The sequence below is a fragment of the Lampetra fluviatilis genome, chromosome 12 (assembly GCF_964198595.1).
Source record: "Lampetra fluviatilis chromosome 12, kcLamFluv1.1, whole genome shotgun sequence".
NCBI classification, from domain to species: domain Eukaryota; kingdom Metazoa; phylum Chordata; class Hyperoartia; order Petromyzontiformes; family Petromyzontidae; genus Lampetra; species Lampetra fluviatilis.
The window spans coordinates 10,651,540-10,672,338 of record NC_136286.1 but is presented as its reverse complement, the minus strand read 5'-3'; the positions used below and the strand labels follow the sequence as shown (position 1 = coordinate 10,672,338).

Sequence of the window (20,799 nt, the reverse complement as noted above, 5' to 3'; positions counted from 1 at the left end):
ATTTCAATATCTGGTATTTCAATATCTGGTATGTCCATACCTGGTGTTTCCAAGCAGTCTCTAATCCTATTAAAGTGCGAAACCATAATCATCCCTGGTTAACTTGCAAGATCTGATAAGATCTGGCATATTCAGGGGTATTTGACCATAAGTACTCAATATACAATGACTATAAACTATATGATATATTCACTATTGGATGAAGTCCTCCTCAAGCCGTCAATATCTCTTACGGTCTCATGATGCACAAATAAATCTCCACCCTGCACATGTGCTGAATTCATTATTCCATCTCCGCGGTGGATGGACTCGTGGTGGTTATTTCGTTGTTCGTCTGGAAATCGCCAGCCATTATCCCTTCTTTCCACGCGCCCTGCTCATGCTAACTTACTTTTCTTGACAGACAATATGATGTCTCTTAACCTGCACGTGTTACCTGATCCATGTGTTGCTTTTCAGTGCAACTCCAAGCTTGCACTCTGCAGGCTTCTTTGCACAATTTTCAATTTTTGTTTCAAATTTTAATTGTCAACATCTTTGTTTTAGATCCGTATGTCATATCAGGAAATACACAGTGATTAACAAAAAACTTTCTTCATGAAATGGGGAGTCAGTTATTATTTTAACGTGCATTAAAAAACCGTCTACAAGTTGTTTAGTAAATTTAGATAGACACCAACACTAGTTAAATGATTTTAAATATGGTCATACTCGTAATACCTTTCTAAATACAGTACAGCATCGCACATGCGACGATCACACATCCACCTTGTACCAACTAACCACCCCACACCCAGTAAAGTTATCGCGCATGGTGTAATCGTCATGTCTCTATCGGTGTTCAGATCTCTGACCTCACATATCACTCCCCAGCAAGTCAGATACGCAACGCTGGTGTGCATCGTTACACCTATCAGCGATGCTCATTTTAATGAAGCACAGACCTTTTATAATACCCCACCTCACTCGTCGGCACTCACGCATGTATTGCCGTTTGTCAGAGGCTGCAGGATCAAGAGATCAAGATCCTAACGACAGGTCAGCACGGCGCCGGAGATCCGTGGTGATGACCGTGACATTGGGGGCATTTTTTCAGAGCGCGTGAGCTGTGTCTCTGAACATGAAAGGAATGGCTGCCGAAGCAGCTCAAATTCGCGTTGGGTCGTCGAGCCGCTCGGAAGGAAGCTGATATAATCCCCGCTTTTGAGCCAACTTCCCTCACACACTCACGGGATGCCATTCGAAGAAAAAGCCGCGATAAATGTAAATGCCACGTACCAGCATGAGTACAGTCATTCAGATCCACTCAATCTGCAAAAAAATATTTGTTTAATTTTTCATACTTTTTTTTACTTTCCTTTAAAGAGTAAGAATGCGTTTCTATAACAAATGGCTGTCATTTCTCTTAAAGCTGAGTGATATATTTTTTTTACCACATAGAACTACATTTTTCTTAGTTTATTACCCTCAGGGAGAAAGCCTACTTTCATCTATTTATGTAATAATACTTTTATGTGCATGAATTTATCATTAAATAAGGAAACGTATTCCAAAGAGTACCACATTTTCGTGCATTTAGAAGAGAAAGACTTGGAAATTTCATCAAACCATAGTCAAGGAATGTGTAAATTCGATTAATTTATGATTCAAGGTGACAATACAATGTGAGAACACATCATTTTAGAGGGGGGGGTTTCTACATTGCAATGCACTGTAGTGTCTAGTGGCTGCAGGGGTTATGAGCATTTATTATATTGGAAATGGATCGAAACTACTGATGCTCATACTATAAACAATATTTATTTTACCAGGTAATACTACATTAACTATATCTCTTTTTCAGAAGCTACCTGGCCACAAATGATAGCTCAATGAAATGGCTTATCATCGCGTGGAAATGTATAGCAGCCGAATACTCTAAACGCATGTTTCTAAATGTGGAGGGGAAAACCGGAGGCCCACAGAAAAACCCACGCGACAATGGGGAGAACATGCAAACTCCAAATATACAGCAGGCGTCAGGATCGGGGGATCTAACCCATGAGTTTCTGTATACCAGGCGAGGATGTAGTTGCATGTTATTGAGCGTATTGATAATTTTGATGACGTGGAATCGATGCACTGTTTTACCCCTTGTATCCAGTCGATAAAGCAGACTGGGGATTGGTCATACTAAATACATGTCGCTAAAATAATGTTACCGAGTGCCAAACTCGTAAAACTGTTCCTAAGAAAATTGCACACATAGCAAATGCACACATGTAGGCTTCTCTGCACAATACTACGAACACTTAGCGAAAAAAGTTAGGTCAAAATGTAACTTGCTCAGTGCGTCCGTTGGCCATGTTGTTATTGCAAGTACACCACTAGACACACAGCCCCCTCGTCGCGTATCAAATAACGCGTTAACGCGGGCAAGGGCATTCGCGTATAGAATTTCAAAAGATGCATCAGAAGCCATTAAGGTCCACGTGCACGCACAACACAGCCGCGATTCTGGAGGGCGTATGAACGTGAAAATAAGACGAGCAGCTTGCAGACCTCGTATCGTGGCAGTCGCTGTGCATCGTTGGGGGAAGGTTTTTCCACCATCAACGTGGAAGCTGTTCGTCGGGGGCCCTAACGATTCGACCCCGCAGTAATTCTACACGTGCTTTGCAATGTATTACAGCGGTCATTTGATTCTTGAATGTCATCTATTAATTTCCCAACACGGGACCTTTTGGCAAGTATCAAAGCATGAAAAAATAAGAATGCGTTTTATCCTTTCTGGCAATAAAACAACTGTGTTAAGATGTATCAGTTTCAAGGACAATGCACATGTTATCAGAGCGTGTCTTGTTTGCATGCTCACCACAGGTACATGTGGTTAATGCAGACATGATTCCTTGCAAAATGGTTGTATTTGGTGTTTGAACATCTCAACACTTGTTTTATTCATAATAGAGGTTTGTTTGGGGTGAGATCGCGTAAATTTATAAATGTGTCGTTAAGACCCGCCACCACCCGACACAGCCACCTGTTTTATTGCCAGAAAGGTTAAGCTATTGAAGGTGGGCCAGTATCAAACTGATGAAGAGCGGGTTGGATTGCTATTGGAAAGCTCAATCTGATAAAGATAAGCAGCAACATACCTACGTTGCGTAATAAATTAATAATATCTGCTATGACATTTTTTAATACAATCTAAATACAGGGTATTAAACAAGCTTTTAGAGGATATTAAATTCCACAATAATGCAAAAATAAAACAGAATTTCAGTGCGTGATTTTTTTTATTGCTACAAAATAACAAAGGGCACACAATAATAGCTCTTTCCAAAAGTTCTGTCGATGTCAGAAATTTTACACACCGTGTGTCCACGTAATGGCTATCAATAACAAGTGTATTTATACAAACACGGTTCTAAATGTATTCCTGTTTGTTTGAGTAAATGGAACTCGAGCTTTATAGAGAAGCTGTAGTTCATGGTCAAATCTTCACTCAGAAGCGAGTTCAATGTCAAAACAACATCGCACGCCCATTCATCCTTTGCACGTGCGATTGGTGTACACCTTTCTATTCGTCAGTCAAGTCGACTCCAATTTCTTGAAATACGCCAACCTCTTTCCTCGCTCACGTCCCTTACACCTTTGGAATTATCGTGGATATTATTTTCGAATGCTGTGTATCGTTAAAATAAAGCAACATGAACCGTCTGACAACACTTTCAAACAATGTTATACCATGTAGTCCGTCGATTGGCACGTCCGTACGGTGGGTTAAAGTGTGGGTACCTCCCACTTCTTCCAAGAAACATGTCCATCGTGGAAGAGTAGGCCAAATGCCCCGTGGAATTCCCTCTGGTGGAAGCCTGTCGGTCTGCAGTGAGGCGAGCAATCAGGTCTCTATTGCAGAAGAGGCAATGGTTTCCTGTGTCTGAATGGGTTTTTATTTCATCTCCCGGTTCAAGAATAGGCACATAGCAAGCATTCGCTTCATACAGCCGGGATAACAATGAAATCTGCCACGTAACAGCACATGCAAGTTACAGGCAACAAAAGTAAAATTCAAATTTTTTTCAGCGTGTTTCCATCCATTATTAACTTACAGCCATCGTATATGTGTTATAAACAGACCTAAACTGTTAGTCACAATCAGCCAGTGCAACGGCATCATCTGCCATTAGATGGCAGTATTTGCACAATGGAAACCGGCACACTGCCAGTGTGTATTTACACATTTGGCAATTGATGCACCGTACTGGTTTTTATATTTATTTGCTTGAAAATCTAAAGGTAACATGAGCTCTATGAAAACCCCTTTGTCATTCCAACCACTTCAACTTCAACTTCGTAATTCTTCACTTTTGGGCCAAAACGAACCCATAGTTTTGTGTGCTGCTCTCCAGGTCACTCTCGTGCTGTGATTGTGACTGCTTTCTGGAGTCCTCGCCTCGTTTAACGAATACACTTGAGGCTTTTGCCTTGTCGTAGGAGATTGTTGTACGTGGCATCGCAAAAGAACTGCAGCATGAAGAGCTCCACCAATTTTAAACGCCCGATATTGACTGTGTAAACCATATTTACAAGGATATGCAAATAACACATATTACTTGGCCTTTTACTCAAAAACGAACACTGTAAAACCTTCACGGCCTTTTATTAATTCCTCAAACACATTCTGTGCCCATTTGGCGGCAAATGTTCTCGTAATTAGGTAATTAATTTAGTAATTTTCATCATGAATTAATAATGTGCACGTGTAGCATAAACATGGTCGTTGACTCCACGTTGTTTGCGAGTCTTTCACTCACATCATTTGCTTGAGTCATTTAACATTTCTGAGTTGATGTACGTGACCCATTTTGGCTTGGAGTAACCAGTGGGGCACTATGGTATCGATGGTATTGATGATGACCTCTGACCACTACGGTACTAAGTCCGTGAATGTTCTGCGTGCATATCTCTGCGCGTCTAAATTTACTACTATAATGAGCCAAGAATGTCTGTGTGTCCCGCGCATGACGTCACTCCACGTCGGCCAGCCCCCATCATTAATATTCATGAACAGGTGACGTCCTTCACATGCCCCCCTCCCCTCATTAATAATCAGGAGGGGGTGACGTCACTCCACATGTACCCCCCCTCATTAATAATCATGAGCAGGTGACGTCTTCCAAATGGACCCCCCCCCTACATTAATAATAGTCAGCAGCTGACATCACTCCACATGGGGGGCAAGGCACCTCTTCCCCCCTCCTCGGCGTCAACTCACAACCCTCACTACAAAGGGAGAACCCTCATGTCACGCGATCTCCGTAACGCTACTGAGACATCGAAGTAAAAAGGACGTCATGATGAACAAGGGATTATAACATTTAAATTAAATAAGTCTGTGTCACCGCGCCCTTACAAATTGCACACGAATTGATGCAATGAATATATCACGTCGTGGTCTGCTTTTCGCTTGCAAGTTTCAGATTTACTTAACTACACCCGTCCTTGGACGGGCAAAAATGCTCGTGATAAATTGATCAGTGTCGTCGTCTCTCAAACTCGCAATGAAATGTATCGATACGCGCTTGTAGGAATCAAGTTTTTTGGGGAAGGGGGGGGATTCGTAGGTTTTATTTTATTGAATCACATGATTCCTCTAGCCACTAGGGGCCGCTACATGTAAAAAAATCGATTCTTGAAATTCAATTGAACTGGAGAGGGACGAATCGTTAGACCTCAATACGCACACTCATGCAATTACGTTTTATTTATGATTTCCGTTTTCAAAAAGATTGATCCCGTTATGGGCTGTTGCCAGCTCATTCTAAAGTTAATTCATTTCCATATCATCTGCAATACCATTGTAAAATGCACCGCACTTTCAAACACCTTAACGATGAGACATTCTTTCTAGAAAAGCACACGACCGCATTATCAGTCGATTCTTACGCCGCTTTTGTTGTTGTTGGACTTCACGGTTTAAATGTGTTCTTACTCTGGCCATCCTGAAACATGTAACATCTTAGCGCAGCGTTTTCAACTGTGGACAAAGGACAATCAGCAATTGTATTTTCATAGCAGTGCAGCTTGATGAGTGACTCATTATTGTTGGTATCCGGCGCAGTGGCTGGACTATATCGCTTTGTTAATTACCTCTGTGCTGCGACTTCATTGAACAATCACTGCCATTGTTCCGATAGTGGGCAAGTGGGGTGGATTATGAATGGGTTTAAAAACACCGCACGTGCCAAGAGCGTTTATAGCAGTGGTTATTAACCTGGGGTGCACGAACCCCTGGGGGGGGGTGCGATACGTGGCCAGATTTGTTTTAGAAAATAAATAATCGAAACACAAATTAAGCGGAAGTACAATCACTTTGTTTCATCAAACCCTATGTATTTATTAACATTTTTCATTGTTTCTTAACTATTGAGAACCAAATGAGCGCAAGGCTGCAGTGAAAGTTATAAGCGCCACTGGTTTATCGGAATGGAACTGTGGCGTAAAACAATTGCTCCTTGGTCCTGTTGAAATAATCGAAACACAAATTAAGCGGAAGTACAATCACTTTGTTTCATCAAACCCTATGTATTTATCAACATTTTTCATTGTTTCTTAACTATTGAGAACCAAATGAGCGCAAGGCTGCAGTGAAAGTTATAAGCGCCACTGGTTTATCGGAATGGAACTGTGGCGTAAAACAATTGCTCCTTGGTCCTGTTGAGTGTGGAGCACATTGGCCATCTGGTGGCGAATGCGGTTGTACGGGTTCTGTACCAGGGCTCTTGCCAATCCCGACTCGTAATGGATTCAACACGGCGGCTGTGGTGCGGTTTGCTCGAAATCGTTGAGGCCCGAGGAGCCCCTGATTTTGGCGATCATAAATCTCCGTCCAAATCCAGCACAGGCAGCTGCTGAGCACTTTGATATCCTCTTGCAGGCTCCTTATCCGGTCATAGACTCCGCAAGGATCAACTTAATGGCGTAGTCATTGTACGTTTGGGACTTAACTTCCAAACCTTAGTTCCCACAAAACCATAGCTCTCTCAAAATGTATATGTTAGGCGTGTAATACACCCCCACACATCATTCCCACCAACTCCCTTGCTCTTCAGTCACAATTTTGGGTCATGATTCGATTGATGAATAAATAGTTTTTGCCATTGTGGTGCATGGAATAATCGGCAGCGTTTGGAAATGCACGTGCTGCAAACATAACAATCGTAAACAATTAACCAATGCATAATTATTCACCTATTGCAGTGGTTAGCACACTGAATTTGCAATCCAGAGGTGGCTGTGCCGGTGCGGTCGTTGAAAAACGAAAGGCGAGTTTCCTTAAATGTCCTGCCTCTGTCCGCCCACCTAATATGAATGGTCCCGGGTGATGGTGGTAAAGTATGATGGGTAGTCCTACAGTTCCAAAGCCTCTGACCGGCGTGGAAGATGGAGGCCACCACAATACCCTCTAGAGAAGCTCTCTGGTGTGAGCAAGACACTGAAAGGCTGCACAGATATCTTTTAAAACTTTTATCCTGCATACCTAGCTCTTAACCAATCAGCACTGACGATAGTGAAGTGTGAACAACCCCTGTTACCAACATGGCATGGGGAGGCATTCATGATGATTCATCCAGCGGTGAAATTACAGAAATGTGTATATTATGTCTTCCAGTTGATCGTTGCACATTTGTAAACGTTTCCACTTTTGCAACAGCCACTTTCAAACGGCAGTTGCTGCAGAACATCAAAGCTGAGAACTTCTGACCGCAGATTTCTGCATTCCCTCCACTTTCATCAATACCCGGAAGGTCAGTGCTGACTTACAAAGGAGTTTTCGCCAAAGTGGAAGAAAGCAGATCATTCATTTTAACCAGTGCCGGATTAAGCTAGCACGGGGCCTGGAGCATATGTTATAAAGGGGCCCTAAATAAAATAAAACACGTAAAGATTAAAACACAAATTCTTAACTTGCATAGTAAAGTAATTGTATTTTAAATTTTTACTTAACACTTTCGTGACTGCAGGAATTCGTATTATTTGTTTCTTTCGGTAAAGTCACGTAGATAAAAATAATAATAAAAAATAAAGCGAAAAAAATAATAAAAATCTAAAACCACTAATTTAGACTGTAGCCTGGTTCTTAATCTGAGTGAGTGTACTGGCAGTCTATAATGTAGACTGTAACCTGGTTATTAAGTTTGGTGAGTGTACTGGCGGTCTATAATGTAGACTGTAGCCTAGTTCTTAACCTCGGTGAGCGTACTGGCAGTCTATAATGTAGACTGTAGCCTGATTATTAAGCTGGGTGAGTACTGAAAGTCTATAATGTAGACTGTAGCCTGGTTCTTAACCTCGGTGAGCGTACTGGCAGTCTATAATGTAGACTGTAGCCTGGTTCTTAACCTGAGTGAGCATACTGGCAGTCTATAATTTAGACGTATTATTTGGTTCTTTCGGTAATAAAAATATAATTTAAAAAAAATAACAAACACTAACCACGACGCTTCGATTGCAACACAAGCGATCGTAAATCAGGAAAAGCGGGGTTAGCCTCTAAAGGAAAACTGTTTATAAATATTTCGATTTAAAGCTTTCGTGACTGCAGGGATTCATCTTCTTGGTTCTTTCGGTAAAGTCACGTAGAAGGGAAGTAATTCAATAATAAAAATAAAACATAATAAGATAAAATAATTCTCACGACGTTTCGGCTACAACGCAAGCAGCCGTCTTCAGGTGAAGAATGAGACACTGCCAAGCTAGGAGCTTATATATAAGCTGGGTTGGAGGTGCACATTCTTTGTGTTAAGGCGCTCTTCTTCCACCTCCAACCCAGCTTATATATAAGCTCCTAGCTTGGCAGTGTCTCATTCTTCACCTGAAAACGGCTGCTTGCGTTGTAGCCGAAACGTCGTGAGTATTTTATTTTATTATGTTTTATTTTTATTATTTTATTACTTCCCTTCTACGTGACTTTACCGAAAGAACCAAGAAGATGTTTATAAAGATTTAAAATGGGCGTAGCCCAAGTATCATCAGCATGGGCAGGGCAGCTCATGTTAATGTTAGTGATGGTAGTAGTGGGCAACGACGGGGCTGGTGCTGGGGTTCCAATGACATAATGTAGTTGCACCAAAACGAATTGAATCCCCATCTCTTGAGATTAAATAGAAAAGGATAGTTCTGGTAATTAGACTATACGTTTTATGCGTAATTTAGAACAGTATTGTAATCTATCTGAAAGCTTTCAGTAACCTCAGCTTCATTACCATACTTAACAGCGGTTGTTATATTGTTCGGATGGCAAGCTTCACCCGTGTAATTACTAATTATCATGGCTTGCTACTTCAGTGAATTAACTAAAGGCAGCACAACACGTGCAATTTTTATCAATTTTTGAGTAATAATACTCATCATAGCCTCAGTTAAGTGCCATTCACCACATCTGTATATTTTCATTGTTTTTTTTAAAAAGGTATTCAACGTCGTCTGTAAAATGTAACATGCTCATCGAATGTGACATTCGCGTTGAGTTTGACTTCGTGCATCATCAAGGGCACAGCATGCAATGGGAATATTCAAGGAGATGGAAATTGCGCACACTGCGGTGGCAAGAACACAAACATTACGGTGGTTTACAACCCCCTATGCCAACTACAGTTACTGTGATCACCATGATCAGGTACGGTCAATCCTCTCCACTCTGCCGCCCTCTCTCACGATCTTGCGAAGCAATACTGTGCTGTATTCATATCAAAATAACACGAGACACACGCAGTTTTGTCGCCTCGCCGTGTTTAATTTAAAAGGTGCCACATTTACGAGGCAATGTGCATCATCGATTAACTCCTGTTTCCCCGTTACCTTTGGAGCACATAATGGTTGTGGACTATTACGTGTGGCGATTTTACCTTGGGCATATGCGCTTTTTGAGGGGGGAAATTATGGACATATAACTATCTACACAACTCAATATACTGAGCGCGGTTTACAGCTTATTTTGGTCTACAGTGACAAGGCATTCGACCCTTTTAAAGACATATCGTTCTATACTTCATGTTTTATGAGCCACGTGATTGTTCTAATTGAGTTCATGTGAAAATTGTATTGTTACAGTGTTCATCAGAGGTGGGACAAAGTCATTGTTATGCAAGTCCAAGTCGAGTCGCAAGTCATCAAATTCATGACTCGAGTCTGACTCGAGTCCAAGTCACATGACTCGAGTCCACATCTCATAGGTGGGACAAAGTCATTGTTATGCAAGTCCAAGTCGAGTCGCAAGTCATCAAATTCATGACTAGAGTCTGACTCGAGTCCAAGTCACATGACTCGAGTCCACATCTCATAGGTGGGACAAAGTCATTGTTATGCAAGTCCAAGTCGAGTCGCAAGTCATCAAATTCATGACTAGAGTCTGACTCGAGTCCAAGTCACATGACTCGAGTCCACACCTCTGGTGTTCATATACTTCAACTGGTATCATACATGCCATGGATGATTCTTTTTAAATATATACAGTAATTTAGTCCATTGTCAGCCGTCCATTGCTGTAAAAAACATATGTTATGGGTGTTGTTTGATCGTACACTTTATCATGAAGCTAGTTTGTACTGGTTGGTGAAGAAGGGAGGCCCAGGACCGGTTCAGATATGACAACTCACTGATACATTGTGAATCTTTACAACAAACCTGCAGCTGGGAATCAAACACAGGACATTGGGTTCCTCAGTGAATAAATCCCAATGTCATCTTAATCCTTGTCACTGGCTGTAAACCTTTTTACACCCTGTAATATTCTTTTGTTCAGTGCTCTCTAAATGTCATTATTTTATTTCGCTAAAATCAAAACAAAAATTTCAGTCTTAGTTTTCTTATTTTGTTCATGGTCATTCAAACTCCATTATCTCAATCGTACTTTCGCTCTTTCATACTCCCATCCACACTTTACGTCACTCAGCTCGCATTCTTTCGCTCTCTCTCTCTCACTCAGACTCTCTCCCCCACACCTCCACTCCGTGTCTCGCTAGACAGAGCAATTGGGAGCGGAGCACTCCGTCTCTTCCTCCAGCTCGGGACACGGCGCGCCTTGGTTGGCTGGCTTCACTCGGATGTAACGCGTCCGCCGTTTCACTCCGGGCTGCCCGCACGTATCCACGGAGCAGAGGCCCCAGGGTGACCATTTGGCCACCTCACAGTCCAAAGGTGTCTCTGCAAGGCACGGTCACGGATGTGAATGGGGATTTGACTTCTTCACCTGAATACTTTCCGGACTCCCCGGTTGCATGGGGTAGGCGCGTGACTCGTAGCCACAGCCAAGGTGGGCCTGGGAGAGGACTTTTTTTTTATTCCGGATCACTGAGCCAACAAACCCGGGTGAAATTAAGCCCTGGGTTTGATGTAAACCCCAGATGCTGGTTGAGAAGCACGATTTTGTTTTACTTTATCGTGCCGAGTTACCAAATTAGCGTTCAAAGACCCCCGTCAGGGTGTCAGGAAAAGCCTGGGTTCGATTCCCAAACTCGGGCACCTTTCTCTATAAAGTCAAAATGTTCTCCCCCTGTTCCGCATGAGTTTCCTCTACGTTCTCCCAGTCCCCCCCCGACCCCATATAAAAAAAAAAACACATTGTCAATCTTTACAATATCAATCTCATTTCAGATTTTATATCATTTTAAACATAACCCACAAATTACTCATCTCGGAATCATGGCCCACCCCTACTGGCTGACTAATGCCCATCACCGAGTCAGCTGTTGAGTCACCTTGTGCCGCACAGGGACAGCTTCCCATAGGGGGATCTGCGCTCTGAGACGATTCATTACGAGCGCAATAAAAACGAATAGCTTTTATTAGCGTAATATATTAAATAGCCCCTCAGAATTCTCCACATGCTTGATGAATAGTGTAAGGATTACAATGTTTTTTTTTACTACAGTACTGTATACTTTGACCTCAGTCTAGCAGTATAAAGGAACATACAATGTGGGTATATATTATCATGATGGTTTAGATTTCAGGATTATCACGATAAAAAAAAATGTATTCACACATAACACGTCACGATCATCGTCTAAGATGATAACTTACCGAATATCATACATCCTCACTTTAACTATACAGTAGACTAAGTTAATTACAGTGAACTATCACGAATTATTTAATGCACGCTCAGTGTTAGATTGCGAAAAGAATTGCGCTCGAGAACGCAGCACGCTCTCATTACAGGGATTCGGCGAGTTTGTCTGCAACCGTATAATTATTTCGATTTAAAGCTTTCGTGACTGCAGGGATTCATCTTCTTGGTTCTTTCGGTAAAGTCACGTAGAAGGGAAATAATAAAATAAAAAAGAAATAAAACATAATAAAATCATTCTCACGACGTTTCGGCCACAACGCAAGCAGCCGTCCTCAGGTGAAGACCAGGTCTGTCGGGGAGACAGCGTCTGAATGCCATTCAGATGCTGTCTCCCTGACAGACCAGACGCTGTCTCCCCGACAGACCTGGTCTTCACCTGAGGACGGCTGCTTGCGTTGTGGCCGAAACGTCGTGAGAATGATTTTATTATATTTAATTTTTTTACTATTTTTTTTATTTCCCTTCTACGTGACTTTACCGAAAGAACCAAGAAGACGTATAATTATTGCCCACTTATACATGTGGAGGACACGGTCTAGTTCCCAAGGCCAGGCGCGTGGTGGAGTCTGTGTATGTGCGTGAGTTGTAACCTCCCCTGTGCCCGCGCCCACCTGTCAGCTGCTCTATGTCATTGCCCTTGGGTGGCGCCTTCTTGGAGGAGTGTGGCCTCTTGCCAATGCGGGTGAGGACAAGTCGTGCCAACGGGGGAAGTTGTTTCAGCTTGGGGTAGTAGAAGGAGTTTGCTGGATGACTCGGGGAAGAAGATGTTATCTGCAGAATGGAGAACAGCATGACGTTGTTCGGTTAGTCGACGGATCATCCCTCTGGTTTCTATCGTAGAATTGCTACGTTGCACCATTACACCACAGTCTTCGCTGCGTTCGTATTGATGGTAGAAAATGTAAGAATGGCAATGGTGCCAATAAATGCTTTCTCGGGGCAGCACAATGCGTTGATTCATTGCTATCCATTCTTAATTTAATGATGCATGCGTCACACCGCATACATACGAATGCATCTTGTTTTTATTATTATGTGTATATTTTGTATATGAATCATTGCAGCCCTAATACTTTCCGTTCTGCTCATGATGAAGTTGGCAACGATGGCTATGAGAGCAATCATGTGCTGATCAATGTGGTGATTAGGATACAGACGTCTATGGCAGCGGGTAACGCTAATGATGATGAGAATCACATCTGCTACACGGTAGATGGAGAAAAAGAAAAGCAGCAAGAGCGCACTGTGCGTGGGATCCCGGCGTGCCTGCGTTATGGGCTCCTGGGGGATGGTGGCGTAGTTGGGCGAGGAGAAGGTGAATCCGTTATCCGTGCCGGCGTCGTACGGTTGAAGGTCGAGGGAGAGTCTCTCCTTCCAGCGCTCGCCCTCGCACAGGTTCAGGCTGTCGACGCCCACGAACCAATCCGGACTCGGCACGAGACGCACCATCAGCGACAACTGAAGGAGAAAAAAATGTACCCGTAAAAACAAAGTTTTTCACTATAAATCCTTTATATGCGTGGCGGCTAGAGTCCTCTCGTCCTCTGGCTTGAGATGGCTGCCACCTATGGGTCAGATGATTGCCTGCCACCATTAAGCAATTGGTAATTAAATATAATTTGTATTTTCCTAAAAAGTGTAAAATTTTGGGGAAAAAATTTCACGAAAATACATTGTCACGCACAACGAGTCTGTGTGCAAAATGTCAGCTCGATTGGATCACGGGAAGTGGGTTAAAAAACGACCGAAAGATTTGCACGGTCGTAAGCGCACAAGCAAGCAAGCGAACTTAATATAAAGGATTTAAAAAGCGACAACCCGCACCTCCGATTAGCGCGGTTGGCTACGTACGGTGCAAAAGAAGTTCAACATACATATGTTTGACTTGGAATTCCCTCCCATAGTCAATTTTCCCAAGTTCTCATAACCTTGCTCGATTACTATAGCACGTGAAGTGGGGCTGTTTGTTGATAGCGGCTTGACGTTTTTGGATTTTGGGCCTTCGCTCAGCATCCATGATCGAAAAAAACAATAAACCACCAGTGCCTCGTCGGTCAATATAAGTAGAAAAGTAATAGAAAAGACGCAAAACGTAAATACTGCTAAAAATAACCATGAGATAGATCAATAACTAGTAATTGAATCTATATTATGGAACTGGTATCACTGATAGAAAATAATATCGGTATAAGGTGTGTGTCTTTTAAAACAAACATCAAAGTAAGGTCTTCTGAACTAAATGTTTTATATTAATAAAATATGAAATCATATGGTAAACTAATATTCATGTATGTTTTGTAGTAAAAATCCAGGCTGGTATGTATTTTTTTAAAATGAAACACGACTGTCATATTAATAAACTGGTTTTAAGCTTGCTTTGAAAATATGTAAATACTATAATGAAAGTGCAATCTCGAGAAAATCTATATAGTAGTATACAATCCTGCTACGAACTGCATCCAACAGGATCATAAAAAATGTTACCCATTGCGAAGTTATGGCTAAGCATTATATCTCTGGTGTCACTTGTATCGCTCCCTCAGAGACATAAATTGAATATAAATAACTTGCTGCCATTTTATCTACCGGAGACAAAAAAAATTGCAGGATCACCAGAGATGGCAATAGCTTGGCGAGGCCTTTATCCAGCAGTGGATTTATCACGGCTGACAATGATGTCAATGAGACATTTCTCAAAATAACTGCCTAGGAATATAATTTGGCCCTTACTGGGGCCAACAAAGGCCAATTGGAGCCACAGGCATTGCCGATCACAGGCATTATTAATATGTACAGTGATACCTCGGTTCACGAACGCTTCTGTTCGCGAACAACTCGGTTCACGAACAGAAAAGTTCATAAAAATCTGCTCCGGTTCACGAACTCCGCTTCGGTTCACGAACAGGAGCCGCGGCCATTTTAATGCTAATTCCAGGCTGTCACGTGGTCGTGACTTCCTGTAGGAAGATCGTGGAGAGAAGAAGAGACGCAGAAAGAAGTACTGTGAGTACTGTGAAGACACTTTCAGTGACTTTTTGCTTTTTGGTGTGCTTTTTAGCACATACAGTACTGTACTGTACTACTGTACTGTACAATACTGTACTTACTGTATTGTACAGTTCACCCGTTTGAGTGCTTACTGAAGTCATCTCAAGCAAGGTTAGTGTTCTCTCTTTATACATTACTATACTGTACAGTACTAATGTGTATTGTAAGTTGTTTCATATTTTTGTGCTTCAAAAACCCAAAAAAAAGGTCAGAACGGATTAACCGGATTAACATTGAACCCTATGGGAAAATGTGCCTCGGCTCACGACCAATTCGGTTCGCGACCAGAGTCAGTTCACGAATTAAGTTCGTGAACCGAGGTATCACTGTATGTTTAATTTATTTCACACCGTGCTAATCGTTGGTGTGGGGGAAGGACAAACAAAAAACAAAACCAGTTCTAAATAAATTAGTTTTCAATCTAGATTTTAAAGTGCATAGCTCTAGTTACTTCTTAATATCGGAAGGAAGAGCATTCCAGACGGCCGCAGAAGCGCATCTACAAGCGTGCGATGCCGGTAACCGTCTTTGTTCGATGGCCAGCCAAAAGCCACCGCGAGGATGACTGTAGTTATACCCCTTGGTAGCTGACAACGCAGTAGAATAAAGCACGCACCAAGGGTTGCTTTGCGGTGAACTCCAGCTCGGTTAAGCTCTGGCCGGTTCCGTTGGGAAGCGCTGGCGCCGAGAAGACGCCGGCCACGGCGGGCGGGCGGGCAGCGGCGGTGCGGGCCTGCGCGTGCGCGTCCACCTCTCGCATGATGCCCCACGCCTCGCCACGCTCCGACATCTCGCGCACCCCGGGGCTGGCGAAGCGGCTCGCTCGCCACATCTGAAAGGGGCGCCCGTGCACCACCGCTAAGGGGAAAGAGAAACCGGTGCACGGAAAGAGAGAGAGAGAACATTACACACTGCAGTATTTCTTTTTTGACGAACGAATTCTGAGACCTCCCTCGAGGGCACCCAATAATTCGGGAGATCCTTCCCGCCGGCAGAGGTGTAAAAAAGTCGCCAGCACCTTTTGCAACGTGTCTTGCGTGTCAAAATTGAGTCACCATCTAAGCGTCCCCATGTTCCTGTGGGTGGTGGTTGGTGAAGCTCTCCGTCGTTGTCGGTCCTGAGCCACTGGTAACGATTCTGAATTCCTATGATGGAGACCTGTTTATCCACAGAATGACCCCCGTTGACTTCATATCAGACTTAATATTTTGACCACCGTACACCAATGCATCATCATTACATCTTCATCGAGAGGAGTTAGGCCAGGGATGCACTTCTTTTTTCGATTATTAGCTGGCTACTCTTCATAGGCTACATATAAAATGTTGTCATCACATTTTCACTAACCTGCATTGATCGGTGAGGTGAAGTATGGTCAAACATCCCCCATGACTGACATGGGGGCCTTCATCCTGCAGTGAATTAAATTTGAGAATTTAGTGTCCATGGAAACCTATATGTACACCTCTAAAAATAGACATATGCGTATACGTGATATCTGCAGATATAATAACACACTTAAGATGCTACTAAAAGGTAAAATTTCGCATAGAATATCCCAAATACAAATCACATGTAAGCAAGAGTGCATTGAAAAACTTGGGTAATCTCCCCCCTCCCCCCCCAACTGCTATTTTAACCATGCAGGCACAATACTTTCATTCTCACCATTCTCTTGCCTTCATCTGGGGCTCTGTACCAGCCTTACTTCGAACTTTCTCCAACTCCCAATCTCACATTTCATTCCCCTCTCTTCAAGTTTCCCATGCATACTAATCAACCCACAGACACGTGTAGTGCACATTATCTGAATTTACATATGAATAGGGAGAATCTGGTGGAGACAATCCTTCCTATTCAAAAGCAAGAAGCATGCGTGGTTAAACACGACAGGCAGTAATCCATGAAGAAGTTCAGATTTAGATTTTCTCTAAGCGAGTTCAGCTGTTATGCATGGATGATGATGATCACTATCATGATAATCACCAGCATCATGATGATACTGATGACTATCAGTTCATGCTAACTCATGCTGCGTTAAAATAAACTTTCATTTTCCTACCCTCAAAAGATGACCGCTCTCTTTTAGCCAATGATCTCAGCTGCTGTGCACGGGTGGTGACGATGTTGATTTACGACGAACCCGCATTCACCCACCCACAAGAGTTGACCACTGAGCAGGTGGGCGGAAGAGCGGGTACTGCTTGGGGAAGGAGGTCTGGCTCCAACGGCCGGTGAACACCAGCTGGTACTTGGGGTGACCTCCAGCGGAGCACTTGTACGGAGAGCCGGTGGGAGCACCACAGACGCAGCAGAGGCAGCAGAAGCAGGAGGCCAGCGCTGCGCAAACGGCGCCCACAGGAGGCAGCGATCTCATGCTGACCGGCGTGGCGGGGCTCTGGCTTGGGGCTGCAGTGATACAATCAATGGCATCCCTTGTTTTTCGTGAAATGTCTCGTTTGCGACACGGCGTGTGGGCCTGTGTTCGCGTTGTACGCAGGTCACGGTGTGTTCGACACCAGGACTGAGAGAGCTGTGATGCTTTTTTTGCGTGAATAATTTGTGTATTGTGTCGATGTCGGTATTATTGAGCGATCATAGTATAAGTGACAAATGCATTGTACATTCTATACTCTTTGGTTATTTCGGTAAAGTCACGTAGGTGAAAAAAAAATTAATCACGACGTTTCGTACATTACTCGTGCCGTTAGATAAACCCATACGTCTTCTTCTTACAAGCCAGAAGTCTTGTAATTGCATGGGATCGGCTGTTTGGAATTTATGTATTCTTTCGTTCTCCATGTATTGCGATTCTGTGCCAGACCCAATGCATATCTTCAAAAGTTACCGATGCATAATCGCCTGTTTTGGGATGTTCATATTGTTCTCAATACACAGCATACATTAATTTCTTTACCGTAATTAGCTTGAGTGTCCCCCATAAAATGTAACAACATGTAAACCTGACCCACTGAGTAGTGCACTTAAAGAATTCATTGCATCCACTCGTTTACACACGAGCCTTGTTCTTACTCCCTCGTCGTGAATTGCTTTTCACCACAGTGCGATGGTTTACCAGTCGTGAACCGTGCGAATAGAAACATTTCAATGCAGCGCATTCCACTGGCGCTTGGGCTCGTCACCAACCACATCCACGTGCATGCACGGCTTTAAAGTCTCCGGACGGGATGGAAACATCCAACGGGCAAAAACTAAAAAAATGCATCTGAAATGTGGCTCGCACTGTCAAGTCTACAGACACGAAAGGAAATAGCGTGAAGCAAAAATGGCATTTTCCAAAGTATCCCCCATGTCCTGCAATTAGTGAGCTCAGCGCACTGATAATTCGCTTTAGTAAGCCATAAACGATTAGATTAACACACATTTTCCGTTAATACTTAAACGATAACACATTGCAATATGTTGTGTTTGATTTTATATATATATACGTATCAAACGTAGAAAACACTCAACCGACTTGAAAGTGCCCGCATGTGCAGCCATCGGGTTACCTGTTTGGAGGGATGGGGAGGCGATGGGTGATTTTGGCTGAGCGAGGTGTGGAGCGCTCCGTCTCGCGCAGCTTTCGTGCAATTTATACCCCACGATTTGGCAGAGCCTCGTCTCCTGGGAACAAATTACGGCGCTCAACGCGCTCCGCCCCCAAAAAACACAATGCCCCGAGCCAAAATCCGCCGTTAGCCTCCACCCACCCAGCGCCCCTTCCAGCCCCTCTCACGAGTCGTCCCCGAACGACTCTCTCTCTATCTCTCTCGCGCCAAAACAACTCATTTTGTACTTCACCCCCTTGTGTCCATCACCTACCCACCCCCTCCTGAAAGGACTGGTGGTGCAATGGTTACGTTACGTACGCTGGACTTCTTTCGCCCCGTACGTAGCCAACCGTGCTGATTGGAGGTGCGGGGGAAGGACGACAAACTAAAAACACTAAAAGCAGTTCTAAAGAAAGTTTGTCAATTTAGATGATTTAAAAGTGTACAGCTCCAGTGGCTTCCTAATATCGGAAGGAAGTGCGTTCCAGACGGCCGCAGAAGCGCATCTGAAAGCGCGCGATGCAGTGAGCGTCTTTGTTCGATGGCGATCCAAACGCTGCTGTGATGATGACCGGAGTTCGCGTCGTGGTTTGTGCTCCGTGACGAGATCGAGTTTGCCGACTGCGCTGTGAACCTAGAAACCTGAGTTTGATGCCCGGTCATAGCTAGAATCAGTGGCAGTTGATGTCTGAACCAATTCTACGCTCCCCTCCAGCCTCCTTTGTTAACCGACATGCAGCACAGTGTTAGGAAGTGTGGTCGAACAGCACCAATAACTGAAATGACATGGAGAGACCTTCAGCTAGCATTGGATTGAAAAAGGGCTGAAACTGGATATGTATTACACTCAATTGCCTATACGTGGCCTGCCCATCTTCATTAATCCTACACATAAACCCATTACACAATGTACACCTTACATAATTCCACAACATGTACTAAGTCACTTGCAGCTTCATCAAACCATTTTATGGTAGCACTACTGCATCCATGTTCACGGTTGTGCTGTTTGGACCTCTGATTATTTTTTCTCTGCACATGCTGAGAACTTCTTCAGGAACTGAAAATTCAGTTCCATCAGGAACTTATTTTTTGAATATTTGTTATTTTTGCTCCAGTTTACTCTCGTTCCTGGAGGAACTAAATGTTCAGTTCTTGAAGAAGCTCCCAGGATTTGGAGCGAAACATCGGACATCATGTCGAACAACATGCAGCACAACCCAAAAACACATCCGTAGTAGTATTCGCTAAGCCATCACCGGATTGTTTCTAATCTTCCTCCAGGTGGCGCTATCCATCGCCCCTAGCCGGGCCTCCTGGATAGGCACGGTCCGCATCGAGCGTAACCATCCGTGAGCATCAGGTTGACCGTGGGCGTCCTCTTGGGCGAGCCCACGACCCGTTGGGCTTTTGCTCCAAATCTGATTCAACACTCGACCCAAAAGGGCCGACCTAAGCCCGAACGTCTGCTCGAAGATGAGCTACGTGCTCGGATAGGCCAAGACGGCAGGGTCGCATGAGGTCCTCTACGTTAGAGAGATGACGAGTGCGGGATGTCACGGTGGCAGAACACACCAGAGAGCTATTGAATGGTAGCACCTCTAGTGGTACAAGAGGTGACATGAACCCATTAAAACAGACATCTAAAATACTGACTCTTACAAATGCGATTTGATGCATTGGCGCGAACGTAATAATTGATATTGATAAGTTAATGGATTGTTCCACCCATACTATTGACATTTACGAGGCAAAGGAATTATATACATTGTATAAATATTAATGACATTCTTTTACATATATTTGAAATATGTGCTATACAGTATTTGAAAGCACTTTGCTTATTTAAGTGAACAAATTGTCATTGAGACGTCATTAACTTGTTTATAAGCATTCTGCCATTACAAAAATGCTTTTTTGATATATATATATAAAACTAACCTGACTCACCTTGCACCTATCGCTCAATAAAAAATCATCTCTACCCCATCCACTCCAACCACATGCAAACCTCAACTGTATACTCCGTACCTCCCTTTACCACTCAGCCTCAACTTTCAACTAAAACCTCCCCACTCCTCC

At 43.3% G+C, this 20,799-nt stretch overlaps 1 protein-coding gene across 1 annotated transcript; it reads right to left on the bottom strand.

Moving 5' to 3' along the window:
- Nucleotides 1-9,757: 9,757 nt before the first annotated feature.
- Nucleotides 9,758-18,865, bottom strand: SPON2 (spondin 2). The gene is made up of 6 exons (XM_078861628.1): nt 18,676-18,865; nt 17,321-17,572; nt 15,780-16,021; nt 13,382-13,573; nt 12,727-12,886; nt 9,758-11,187 (listed from the first exon to the last, which is right to left on the bottom strand). Exons 2-6 carry the CDS (start codon nt 17,538-17,540, stop codon nt 11,003-11,005), a joined length of 999 nt encoding a protein of 332 aa, XP_078717754.1. The 5' UTR covers nt 17,541-17,572; nt 18,676-18,865; the 3' UTR covers nt 9,758-11,002.
- Nucleotides 18,866-20,799: the final 1,934 nt, after the last annotated feature.